The sequence below is a fragment of the Furipterus horrens genome, unplaced genomic scaffold (assembly GCF_987537825.1).
Source record: "Furipterus horrens unplaced genomic scaffold, mFurHor1.1.pri manual_scaffold_4, whole genome shotgun sequence".
Lineage (NCBI taxonomy): Eukaryota > Metazoa > Chordata > Mammalia > Chiroptera > Furipteridae > Furipterus > Furipterus horrens.
In genome coordinates, this window is record NW_028327174.1 from 63,991,493 (window position 1) to 64,004,686 (window position 13,194).

General features: G+C 40.6%; 1 protein-coding gene across 2 annotated transcripts in view; it reads right to left on the bottom strand.

The window, feature by feature from the left end:
- GRIP1 (glutamate receptor interacting protein 1) overlaps window positions 1-13,194 on the bottom strand; it is a 681,920-nt gene that overhangs the window by 17,739 nt on the left and 650,987 nt on the right. The window contains exons 20-22 of one of the 2 annotated variants that reach the window (XM_090273573.1): window positions 4,106-4,262; window positions 3,183-3,294; window positions 3,023-3,067 (exon numbers count right to left, since the gene is read on the bottom strand). In XM_090273573.1, coding sequence (XP_090129699.1) covers window positions 3,023-3,067; window positions 3,183-3,294; window positions 4,106-4,262 — 314 coding nt within the window. The remainder of the gene's footprint in view (window positions 1-3,022; window positions 3,068-3,182; window positions 3,295-4,105; window positions 4,263-13,194) is intronic. The other variant, XM_090273572.1, reaches the window with a different exon arrangement.

Consider the following 13,194-nt stretch of genomic DNA (forward strand, 5'->3'; position numbering starts at 1 on the left):
AGTGCACTTGTACACATATCTACATCTCTGTTGAAAAAAGAAATAAGACAAGTAAAGTCATTAATAGCCTAACTAGGTCAATTTTTTAATTATAATTTTGGAAAAGTAAACTGTGAAAAAATCGTACTAGTCATTGAGCATTAACACATGCTAAGTACCATTTGTATGTGTGTGTATGTATAATATCATTTAATAATTATGATGTTATAGGGTAGGTATAATAATTATTATATCTCTCCATCTCAGTTAAGGCTAGGGATGCCTGAATAAGTTAAGCAACTTGCGCAGGAGTCAGAGATTACAACCTTAGTAATCTGATTCCAGAACCCTTATTCTTGACTACCAGGTTGCAGTGCTTCTCAGTCAAATATTAGATTGAAACATATAAAACTGACTTTTTAGTAGACTAAAACCCTAATATTTAAACCAGTAGGAATTATCCATATTTTGGACAAAACCTTTCAATTACTAGCCTTGTTGGTATCAATGGGACATCCTTTTATTTTATGGTACTTAACTTACCTGTATCATTTCTTTGTTTAATCTACTGTGACTGACAGCAACCAATGACTGCTTTCTTGCTGTGTGACCATCCCCCTATTGCTTTGTCCTATTTAGACTAGTTATTTACTTTGTTAATATCTATTTTTTATATTCATTTCTCATGGGCCCTACAGAAAACAGTGGAAGTAAAATACTTAATCGCTACAACTGGTAAACATTAGTTTGCTTTGATAAGCCTTAGTCACCACAGAAGCTTCAAAATGACCTTGAAAGGGTTCTGATGGAAGCATGACATATTATCAAAAGGTCTGTAGTTCAAGTATGCAATGGGCAGCTTGACTGTTTTGCTTAAAATGAACTTCAATTGTATTAGTGATATCTATGAAGGAATATAAAAATTAAAACACAAATACATAAACTACAATAAAAAGTTAAAAATATTTTAAATTATCTAGGGTTTTTTGGGCTCTAAGAGTTATCTATTGACTATTTTTATTTTACAAAATTAATAGCTTACAATTATAATTTTCTTTTTCTAAATTGTCAGGGAGATAATTGATATATACAATTAACTTAGAAAAGATATGTTTAAGAGTTCTCTAACTAATATTTAAACTTTCATCCTATATTAAACAGAGAACAGTTAAGGCAGTGTTCATCAATCAAACAAATGGCAAAAAATAATAATTCATTTCTATTGAATATATTAAGTACCATATAAACATTAACTCTTTATAAACCCCATATTTTAAAGAAAGAGATATATCTAATAAGGCATATTAAGTAACTTGTCCGAAGTCTTAGAATTTTCTCTTCTGTTAAAACCATACATTTTTCAGTGCTTAAGTTGAACCTAAATTATTGGTAACAATGGGGAAAATGACTAGTATAATTTTCATTTTCATTTCAATTGTAGTCATTTTTATCTTAGTTAATCTTCTACATTTGTTACAGTTATAGTACACTTTAACTCTTAAGACTGGACATAAATTTCATAGGCAGGAACCTAGCTCAAATATTTTTTTGCAAGGGATCATTGTTCATTTAAACTAATTAATGAATGTGTTTTGTGATAAAAATGTAAATAAGACTCTAATTTATGGTTTGCCAATCATTCTTCCTAGTTGAGGACTTGAATTTCTCTTTCGCTTATACATTCACCCATTTCCTTTCTGGATTTCTAATTCCAAGGACCACACCTGCCTGAAGCTATGCTATAGAAGATTTATAGGCGATTTCAATGTTTTCATTAGATAACTCAATTTCTGGGTGAAAAACACAACCTTATATATATTTTACATCATCTGCATTTTACCTGATATAAAAAAAGCTATTAGGAGAATAGATGCTTCTTCAAAAAAGTATCAAAATGCAAAATGGAAAAAGCAGGTGAGCCAACAACACATGCTTTCAAAAGCAGGAGTATGTTCAAGGCTTGTGAACTGAGCTCATTATTCAGTTTGGGCCCCTTTTGCGGATCATTCTACATACAGGAAGTGGTAAAAGTTTAAATAAGCAAAGTTAAAAGTTGCATTAAAAAGGAATCAATTGCTACCATTTTAATTTATTCAAGTTTTATAGGATTATCCATCTCCAGGTCCTTCAACCATGCTCTGAAGCTAAAATTCATGCCAGGTAATACCATGATGTTTATAAATTCAAATCAATATTTTTCTCTATAATTTTCTTTGCAGACTCACAAATGTCAGAATCACACAAAATATCCACACATGCAGTTGAGAAGCAAAATAATATAAAGATGAGTAATCATTTTAGAACTGCAAGAGTTCCACCCAGTTATGCCATTCACATTCCTTATGGTGACTTGGGGACCTCATATGACATAAAAATAAAAATGAGACTTTTGCCACTTTATTTTTTACAGCTTAGAAAACTTAAAAGAACATAAAAGGAAATAGTCCAGGACTTCCCAGACCAAAATGTGAATACGGTCAGCAAATTCATGGCTTTGATTAAAGAACTCAGCCAGAGTTCAGCTATCACACTCCATCTCTCCAAGACTCCTCAAGTTCACACTAAGTTAATATGGAATCAGGATTTGCAATCCACAGCAAAGTACTGTGTAACGTTTTGGCTGCTAAACACAAAGACTGGCCTTTCGCACCAGCAGCATCGCCATCTATTTTAAAGGGCGCGACACAAGAAAATACAATTTCCTCTTATGTTCCTCTTCACGATCAAATTAATTTCTGTACCAGGTACACATGAAAACATGCCAAAGAAACCTTTCTAAAAGCGGCTGAGGGAATGAGATGCGCCACTGCCGCGAGACTTAGCTGGCGCCTTAGCGATTCGGTGGAAAACAGGTACAATCAGGGTTAGCAGGGAGCGATGGCAGAAGCCACAAGTCAGTCAGCTCGGGGTGGCGAGGGGGTGTGTGAAAATGGGGAAATAAGTACTTTTAACGGCATTGTATCAAATCAAATTGCTGTCCGGAAGGCAAGGGGACAGGGGAGGCAGCTTCACAAGCAAAAATATAAACATAAAGGGTAGCTACCAAGAGAGTCATGTTTCTCAAAGACACACGCCTGTCAGCTTTCTCCTGTGGAAAGGGGTTAAAGCTTTTAAATGAACTGGTGTGATAAATGCAAACTCAAAAGGACCAAAAAAAAAATGAATGTAGAAACAATGACAGTAAGGAGCGGGACCGAGGCTACCTCAAGCTCTCTCAGAATCCCTGACTGTCCACAGGTCTCCAAATCTTCCAGCGCTTGGGACCAGAAGTTTTCCTCTTGCTCGGCCTCGGTACTGTCAGGAGCCCCTGTAAAACTGTCACCAAAAAGCACAGTCTTGATTAAGAAGTTGCTGGACATCATTTTTTTTTTCTTCTGTATTCAAAATCTCTTTCCTTCATCGCACACACAAAAAACAGAGATTCACTTTGCATTTGGCTTTCTTCCAACTGGGCCCGTCAAACAGGGCCAGCTACCATGTCAGGATGCTTTAGGAAACACGCAGTGTGTCAAAGAATGAAAGTCAGGCTTACTCACTGAATCTCACAGTACTCATGGCTACTGCTGAATGAGCTGCATTAACATGGCGTTTGTGGGGGAAGAGCTACAGGGAAATAGAACTCAAGCTTTTCTCTAGGAGAGAAAAATGTGTTTTCCCCACTCTATGACAAATATCAGTATGGATCAATTAAGTGCTATCATTTTTTATGAATTTCCTTAATATATTTTAGTAAGGGACAACATGCTAAAATATAGCTCTGAGTTAAAGATATGGGACCCTAGATGTATCTTTTTTTAAAATGTAAATTAATGTGCAACTACCTTTTAAATGAAGGGAGAGGGAACGAGCGACAGATTAAGGACACCGTTTTTGGAAGTAGACTACCTCACATGCTGCTATTGTTTTCTTCAGGGGACACTTAGCTCTTGCCCTGTCGTGTGGTGGTGCCCAGGCTCTCACTGGGCGGGCACAAGGGCTAGAATCCCGCCGTCAGGCCAGCGTGGATGACTACAGCAGCCTCAGGAAGCCAGTGCTAGCATGGGGGCCACTGGATGCAGAGAAGCTCACATCTGGCCCAGAAGAACTCGGAGCAGACCAGACAGGGAGCCCTCGAGGAGAACCTTACCCACTGACTGTGGACCGCTCCCAGTCGTCATTACTCAGCCCCACATCTGGGTAAGTCTGGCTTCGAGGCTTAGTGACTGGGGACAAGCTACCTCTCGGCTTCGAATTTCTCCAGTCATAAGTGTTGAAGTTGTATCCTGAGGCCGGAAAGCCAGTGCCTGAAACAACAAAACAAGGCATTTTATTCTGCCTCTGAGAACCTCAAGGGAAGTCTGTTGACTAACTTGTCTTTGTCTGTGGTTGCCATTAGTTTGTTCAAGGGATTGGCTTTAATGGAATTTGGAATCACAAAGACCATCAAGATAATACTGAAGTCTTACATTCAAAACACATCCACACATATTATCCCGATGGATTTTAACAACATCCCAGAGGTCTGACCTTCAGACCCCAGCAGGAGGGGCCACTGCGCTGGACATGTGCTTTATATGGCTCCTGCCCTACTCGGTCTGGGCAAGAAATCTACTGGGCCAGAGTATGTGGCCAGCAGATTTATATCCAACCTTTTTTAGAGCAAGTTCCAGAAAGTCAGAATCCTGAATTTCCTGCCCAAACACCCCTGTGTCCACCTCTGCGCTGTTGTGAGGGCTTCTTACCAAACTGGGACCTTCTGAGAATGGAATTTGCCACCAGATGTGGGTTCTAGGCCCAAGAAGTGGCCAAGGGGCTGCCCATTGCAGGAGTGTGGACAGAGCTGGGATATATGGGCTGCAGCCATAAATGTTAGCGATGGGCCTGGGAATTACTAAGTCCAATGAGAAATGGCATTGTTAGCAAGTAAAGGGGTCGAATAACAGCAGCAACAACAATAACAATAGCAAACACATAGCGGGTACTAATTCTGCACCTTGAACTTATTAAATGTTTTCTTTGTATAGCCTTATGCATTCTTCCTAACTGTCTTTGAAAGCAGGTATTATTATTTGCATTTTACTGGTGAGGATATTAAAGACTCAGAAAGGTGGTTCAAGTACCTAGGGCTACTTGCATACTTTCCCGGGGGTTTCCAGTCATAAATGTAGGAAACTCAGCTTTCAGATCCTCAAGTTCCACGTGCACATTTTCCCAAAACTGACCTGGTTGAGAAACTACCAGGATGGGTGTCCTGCCAGTGCTCCCCCTCACCCCTGCTTTCGCAATTATTTTCTGCCTCTTCACAAATGAATGACATTTCTCATCCATCTCAAGCCTTTGAAGGAGCTTGGCCCTGGGATATAAAGACTCCAAGATGCCAAGTCAAGAGATAATTTGAGAAAGGCTTGCACCGGAGGGAAGCTCTCTGAGCAGCAGTGCTTTGTTTCAACCAGGTACAGACTCATGGCCAGACTGTGACCCTCCCTCACCCACAGATCTCTCTGCACCTCAGAGTTAGGGCCCGGAAGTCATGGGAGGTGGGCACTTTATTATGTTTACCTGAATTGCAAAATGAAGACTGATCTCCTCTCTGACAGGGAGTGAGATCTGGTTAGCTGATGGGTGAGACAGTGAGGGATGTTTTTGTCAGTTAGCTTATATAGTGGACGTTGTCTATGAATTTGAGCTAAATCCTTGGCCTTGTATTTTGGCAAAAATATATTTAAAGCATATTTACAACAAACGAGAAATTCTAGTCTTTGAAAGTATTAAAATTTTGGGAGAAAAGCCTTTAGACGACAACTGTAAATGTGTGATGGGGCATGCAGTTTTTTGTTTACTTATTTTTAGAGAGAGAGGAAAGGAGGGAAAAAGAGAGAGAGAGAGAAACATCAATGTGTGGGGGTTGCCTCTCATGCACCCCCAACTGGGGACCTGGCCTGCAACCCAAGCATGTGCCCTGAACTGGGAATTGAACCAGTGATCCTTTGGTTCGCAGGCTGGCACTCAATCCACTGAGTCACATCAGCCAGGGTACATGAGTCCCTTCTTGAAAGGGAGTGATGAGGTAACCTGTGTCTCTCCTGGCTCCCCTGACAGACTCTCCATTTTCTCCTTCTGAACCAAAACAACCACCTGCAAACACAAGAAATCTCACTTTTTGTGATGCAAAAAGAGTTAGGGGAAGACTGCTCCTCACTTTTCTCAACTGGCTTAACACCTGCTGAGAGCCAATTGCTAATTGTGCCCCCCTGGGGGTGACCTTTTGTGATAAGCATTAATCCACATGACCATTCAGTTCCTTGGGGAAATTCCAACATGTTTTAAACTGGGCAGATTAACTTCCTTATTTTGCTTCCAGCTGTTGTTCGTAAATGGTTCTTGGTGACTTGGGCAGGAGTGCAGGATGGGCTTGAGCAGATGTGCAGCAGCATCACTAGACAAATGTCACCCTTGACAGGCACATCAACCTGTACTACCAAGAATGCTCGTCTTAATTAGCACTATGAAATGATAATTGCATTACAACAAAGCAGGACATGGAAAGGGAGTAAGATTCAAATATCTGCACGTCGGGCATAGACTCAGAAGACCTGGGCCTGGTCCACGCTATGCTGGCATAGGACTGAAGTAAGGGAAGTTCTGGGTTCAACTCCCAGCTTTGCCGCTTCCTCACCCTGAAGGCTGGTATGGAAATTAAGGAGAAGAATGTACACAAACACTTATGAAAGTGCCTAGAACACGATGAGGTTTTAATGAACATAGATGTCCATTACTTTTGCTATTTACCAAGCCATTCAACTTCTCAAGATCTCAGTTTCCTTATAAAATAGGAAGAGTAGGCAAGGAGGAAGGCCCCAGCATTACTCATTCAAGTACATGTTCAAGTGCCTCCTAAGTGTCTAGTACTGTATGAGGAGCTGAAATACAAAGACAACCTCAAAACTGTATGGTTTAGTATGTCGTGGAGTGAGAGAAAGAGAAGCAGCCACAGAAAGGAAGAGTTCTAATAGCACGGGAACAGTATTATTCTTTTAGTATGAACACACTGAAATAAAAGAACAGCGACCTGTTTGGGGTGAGAGTGTAGGTCGTGAAAGGTCCCACAGGAAGGGGACGTATAAGCGTGGAGTTGGAGGATAAGTTGGCCTTTACAGGAGAGGTATTGGGTAAGACACTATGCGCCTAGTAGGAGAGCCCGGTAAAGCCCGCTCCCTGCTCTCATGCTCATCAGTGGTTCTCTGCTTCACTCCCAAGGAGGGAGCAGCATTCCAGGTCTGTTCCAAGACTATCCCTCTTACCGCCTATGCTTATTCCTCCCCACAGGAGGAGCTGTGATTTACCTAACTGCTGAGTTTCAGAGAAGAGCACTGGGCAGGTATGCTGGCCCCTTCTTGGCTTTCTCTGGATCCATTCTCTCCCATGGCTGCTGCTCTGTGAGACAGGCAAAACTGGGTCCCACGCTTGGGCTCTCTGAACTCAAAGGGGGATGGGAGACCAGCACTGTGTGGTTAGCTGTCTGTGGCCCATCAAAACATCCATTAAAAAAAAAAAATTCTTAGTACTGGAATACCAATATTGGGGGTAGACATTACTGTTCAGGATAAGACTATATCTCCTAGCTTTTCTTGACGTTGTATTAATTATGTAAAAATTTCTGGCCAATGATATCTAAATGGTACTTCTGGAAGGAGCATTACAGCCCTCTTTCCTGCTGCCTGGAATGTACATGCAATAGGTGGAGCCTTGGTATCTACCTCGGACTCTGTAATGGACCCTTAGATCGAAACCTAATGATAGAAGACATGTGCTAAGCAAGAGAATAAATATTTAAGAGTATGGGTCCCTTATGATGCTGTGGAGTTTTATACTAGCTCTGAAATGCCTACTTCTTTATGACTTAAGACACTAGTATTAGGATTTTAAATTCTATTCAGCTGAACCAAATTCAACTGAAGGGCTGGGTTATGGTGTGCTTTGTGGATCTGACTCCCTCTCATTTAAAACTCAATGTCTGGACTTGGGTTGGGGATAGGGAAATAATAATCCTAATTCTGTCTGTACAGCCATCCCAGCTTTCCCAGCAAAAACAAACAAAACACAAAAGTCATTATTTTAATCCATAACTGACTTCAATTTCTGTTTTTCAACTGTTTTGGAATTGATAAAGGAAGAGGTGGATTAATATATCAAAATGCCTAGAACTATCAAAGTACCAAGAACCAAAGCTGGCTTAGAGAATGGTGAGAAGTTCAGGATGTGTGGATTGAAAGGTACTGCAAGGAAGTGTCAGGAGATAAAATTAACAAAGTAGTTGAAGAACCCTCTGTTTTAAACTAAGGATCTTTGACTTTATCCTAAAATAACAGAACCATTAAGAGAGTTTTTCTTAAAGGAAGTGGTAAAATTAGATTTAGTTTTCTAAGGATCATTGATAGTAATGGTGAGTGGTGCGGTACTCAAAGTAAGGATATGTGTGAGGAAGCAAATATTTCAGGCCTAATGAAAGTTTATCACAAAGGCAGTGGCAGTGGAGAGACATAACAGATGTTAAGTTAGTAGGAAGCAGGAAGATGCTTAGGTCCTGATGATACAGTGGGGCCATCTGCCTCCTCAGACTCTTGACTGCAGTGGGAGAAAGAAACCCTGTATCTTGTTTAAACACCAATATTTGGGTTTTCTTTTATATGTAGGCGAATTCAACCCCTAACTGATGCTGGTGGATGATGTTATTATGATTTAAAATTGGTGGACATTAAATTCTTGTGCAGGCAAGCTGGTGGGCATAGCTGAGAAAAAGTTACCAGGCCCTGAGGACTATCCCTTTACACCTGGCACCCAACTTAAAAACCACAGAAAGGATGGAATAAATGAGGCAACCAGGTGTGAGGAAAGCCAACTGCCAAAAGTGTGGACCTTGTTTTTACTGAATGATGGTTTAAGTACATAAAATTCAAATACAAGTATGATATTGGAAACTGGGGTTTAACTTCAAAATTGATAAAAAGAAACGAATTGAAAGAAGCAATGTCTACATTTTTATTTCCTAAGTGATTATACTTTTTCTGTAAAACTAGAAACCTCTCTTTTTATTTCTCTTTCCTTCCTCTCTCTTTTCCCTTCTCCTTTCCTTTTTTCTCTCTCTTCCCTTCTTTCTTTTTCCTTCTTTCTTTTTTTCACATCTAGGTTTCATATCTGTCTTATACTTTGTATCATAATTCATAATGTTAGGTATGCTGCTGACTAATTGTATCCATTCAAAACTCACATGTTGAAGCTCCCACCCCCAATGTGACTGTATTTGGAGATGCAGCCTTTAAAGAGGTAATTAACTTAAATGAGGAAGAACCGGAGACGTGCACACCAAAGGTGCAGCACACAGAGGAAGGGCCATGTGAGGGCCCGATGAGAAGAGGGCCACCTGTAACCCAAGGAGAGAGAGGCTTCAGGAGACACCAAACCTGCTGACATCTCGATCTTGAGTGTTTAGCCTCCAGAACGGTGAAAAAATTTCTGTTGTTTAAAGCCACTCAGTGTGTGGTATTCTGTTATAGCAGCCCAACCAAGCACACCAAAGCTAGGTAAAAGATTCTGTTTAAATTCCTTTCATTGAGAGTAATGTTAAGTCTTATTCATTTTCATAATGAAAAATAGGCCTTCACCAATGTAGGTGCTTCTGAAAGTTGATGGAATCTTGATAATGATTTTTATTTTTAGGATAACCACACCTCAGGTACTTGCAAAATTCTGATACTATGATACCATACTATTTGGTTTTCAGTATCAAGATATTATGCAGATTACTATCTTTCATTTAGCTGTAATTCACACTCAGTGTTAATTAGAAAAGTGAACTAAACAAAGGTTCATGTTCATAAGGCTTGAAATCCAAGAATGGTTTTGGAATCCGATCTCAACTCCACAATTTGGGGCTGTGGCTCCTGTTGTTGCTCTCATTTCTGGCAGCCAATTTCAGGCGAGGAAAACAGGTCAGATAATCCCCTGCCAAATTTGTTTCCTAAAGACCCAATTTCATTAAAAGTGAGAAAAATCAAATCATATGTTTGTGTAGCTATTTTTAAGTGTTCTTGCCAGGAAATATTTAAGGTGCTTAGATGAGACGGGTTTGAAAATGGCAGAGCAGTTTTCCCCTCTCTCAGAAATCACCTCAGATCAAAAAGGGATGACAAATAATAGAATGTGAACTCCATCTTTGGCAAAGCTAGACTCTCAAACCATTATACATCAGAAAAGTTGCCAAATTCTGTAAAAGTCAAACAGGGCATGGGAGGGTTCTGCTAAGAAGCCAGGAGGAAACATCCATAGCCAAAGCTTTCAGAAAGGGGCCACAGGATGAAGCAAGACCACAATGCTTTGTCTGGAACACTATGGTTTACACAGACTGGTGACAGCAAGTGCCGTGAACCCCGTCGGGTACTAGGGTAAAGCCAGGGAGGTGGGTGAAAGACAGCCCCTACAGATGTGCCATAGACTGCAGGAAGCTATCTGTTAGTGAGGCAGGCTAGCAGACAGGGTTTCTGCATTGTTGGCCGTCTGCAATTGCTGATCTCTGCTGGCTGAGAAAGAAAGCACTCATCACAGACACTGGCAAGACGGGAAGTTTTGCTAGCCTGGAACACAGCTTGGGCTCTTCTACCCCAGAACCTCTTACAGACTTGCAAATCAGGAGTAAGTCATCTCATTCACAGATGAGCAATAACTTAAAAGAAACCAGTATACCAAGTTAATATGGGAGAGAGAGAGAGAGAGAACACAAAAATGCTACCATGGAGCAAATGATAAATATATCCGAATATTGATACATTATCTCAAAATTGGATAAAAGTAAAGATGAAAGAGTACTTTGCAGGTGAGGGGAACAATTTTTAAAAAATCCCATGGAAGTGAGTGTAGGCGGGCGAAGGGGATCAAATGCATGATGACAGATGGAAACTAAACTTTAGGTGGAGAGCATGCTATAGTGTATACAGACATCAAATTATAATGTTGTACACCTAAAACTAACCCTGGCTGGTTTGGCTCAGTGGATTGAGCGTCGGCCTGCGAGCTAAGTGTTGCTGGTTCGATCTTCCAGTCAGGGCACATCAGAGAAGGAAAACTCTGACTCCAAAAAACCTCCGCTGCCTTGCGGCATACCTCTTCAGGGGAAAGGCTAAGGGAGTAAACCCCGACAGAAAATCCGGAGCCGGAGTCCCTAAGGCGGTTTGACATTGTAGTCAACACCGGCAACTCCTGCGGCGCACCTGAAGCCAAGCTGTATTGACTCCGTCTTTCCCTTGGATCCTTCAGCTGCGAAGAGAGGGGGGGTCTGCTGCATGGGCAACAGCAGACCCTCCATATCACCCTGCCCAGGCTCTGGAGCTTCAGCTTCACTGGAGAGGACACTCCAGCGCCATCACAAGATGTCGATTCAACACGGGAGGAGACAGATACCGTGTCACTCCCGAGTCGGACTGCACAGCCATTCTCGGCGGAGCAGATAGACTCTTAAGAAGCTACACCATCGTCTCTCGAGACGGACGGCTGCCGACAACGACAACATCTCAAAATTTAAAAAATACACAATGAAACCATCATCTCTATAAGAGATCAAGACAGAGATATAAGAGCTCAAGGAAAATTGGGCAAGGCCAGACAATAGGAGATGAAACATAAGCTTTAGAGATCAGAAAAGCAGTGGAAAAAGGGGAGAAAAGCCGCCCTCAAGGGAAAACACTGCTGAGCCCCTTGGTCTGTGCTGCTCTCTGTACGTACCATGTTGTGCTCCCTAACTGCATTAAAGGACAGTTGGGCTCTCTGACTGTACAGCTGGTGTCTTTATCAGTCATCACCATCTTTATGAGAACATAAGGAGGCATAGAAACTAATGAATGATGCCTCCAATTCAAGTCATAATCAGAAAAAAACCTAAGAAGAACAAAATAAAGTTAATCAAATTAAAAGAAAAACTTCATTTAAAAAAAACCAGAGTGGAACTAATAAATAAATGGAACAGTCAGTTCTTTGGGAAAAATACTAAATAAAAATAAACCATTACCAATATAATCATAGGAAAAAATAAAAACACAACTATAACAAATATAGAACAATATTGGGGTTTAATTATAGAAACTTAGAAAATAAAAATAATAAAGCAGAAAATTACTTAACTGTAGGCAAATACATAAGCAAACTTGGTTGAAACAATTTTTTTCCTGAGAGAATACAAATAATAATTTTAAAAAAACCTTCTAAAAGGATCCAGCAATCCTACTTTGGAGTATAGAGCTAAAAGAAATAAAATTGGTATTGAAGAGATGTATTCACTCCCATGTCATTGTATCATTATTTACAATAGCTAAGACATGGAAACAGCCTAAATGTCTATCAGATGAGTAGACACAAAATGTGATATATATGAATGATATATATCACATATATGAAAGTTATTTAGCCATAAATAAGAAGGAAATACTGCTATTTGCAAGAACATGGATGAAACTAGAGGGCATTATACTAAGTGAAATAATCTAGAAAAAGACAAATAATATATGAGCTCACTTATATCTGAAACAAAGAAGAAGAAGAAGAAGAAGAAGAAGAAGAAGAAGAAGAAAAGAAGAAGAAGAAAGAAGAAGAAGAAGAAGAAGAAGAAGAAGAAGAAGAAGAAGAAGAAGGAGAAGGAGAAGGAGAAGGAGAAGAAGGAGAAGGAGGAGAAGAAGAAGAAGAAGAAGAAGAAGAAGAAGAAGAAGAAGAAGAAGAAGAAGAAGAAGAAGAAGAAGAGGAAGAAGAGTAAGACAAGAATGATGACTCATAGAAACAGAGAGTAGAATGTGGCCACCATGTTACAGAATGGGGGTGTCCAAAGGTCCCCAGAGACTGCAGCCTGGGAGATGGGGAAAAGGAAGCAGCTTTCAAGATGCCTTCACAGGCCTAGGGCTAGTGACTGGTGTCTTTGTTATGCAAATGATTTTGATGCTTCCAAGGCCTCAAGGAGATGGGAGGGGTCTTGAACTGTGGGATGGTATGGAAAGAGTTTACAGAGCCCGACTGAGGTCCTGTGAATGGTCAGAACTGGGTACTATGCTCACTGTGTCACAGGACACAGTCAGGGATTTAAAAATGAGCGGCAGACATTTTAACTGGACACACACCATGCGGCTTTGAAAAGGGGGACACACCCCTTACGGGTTGGAGAAGGGGGAATACCTTTGTGGTTTTGGAAAGGAAAGGCTG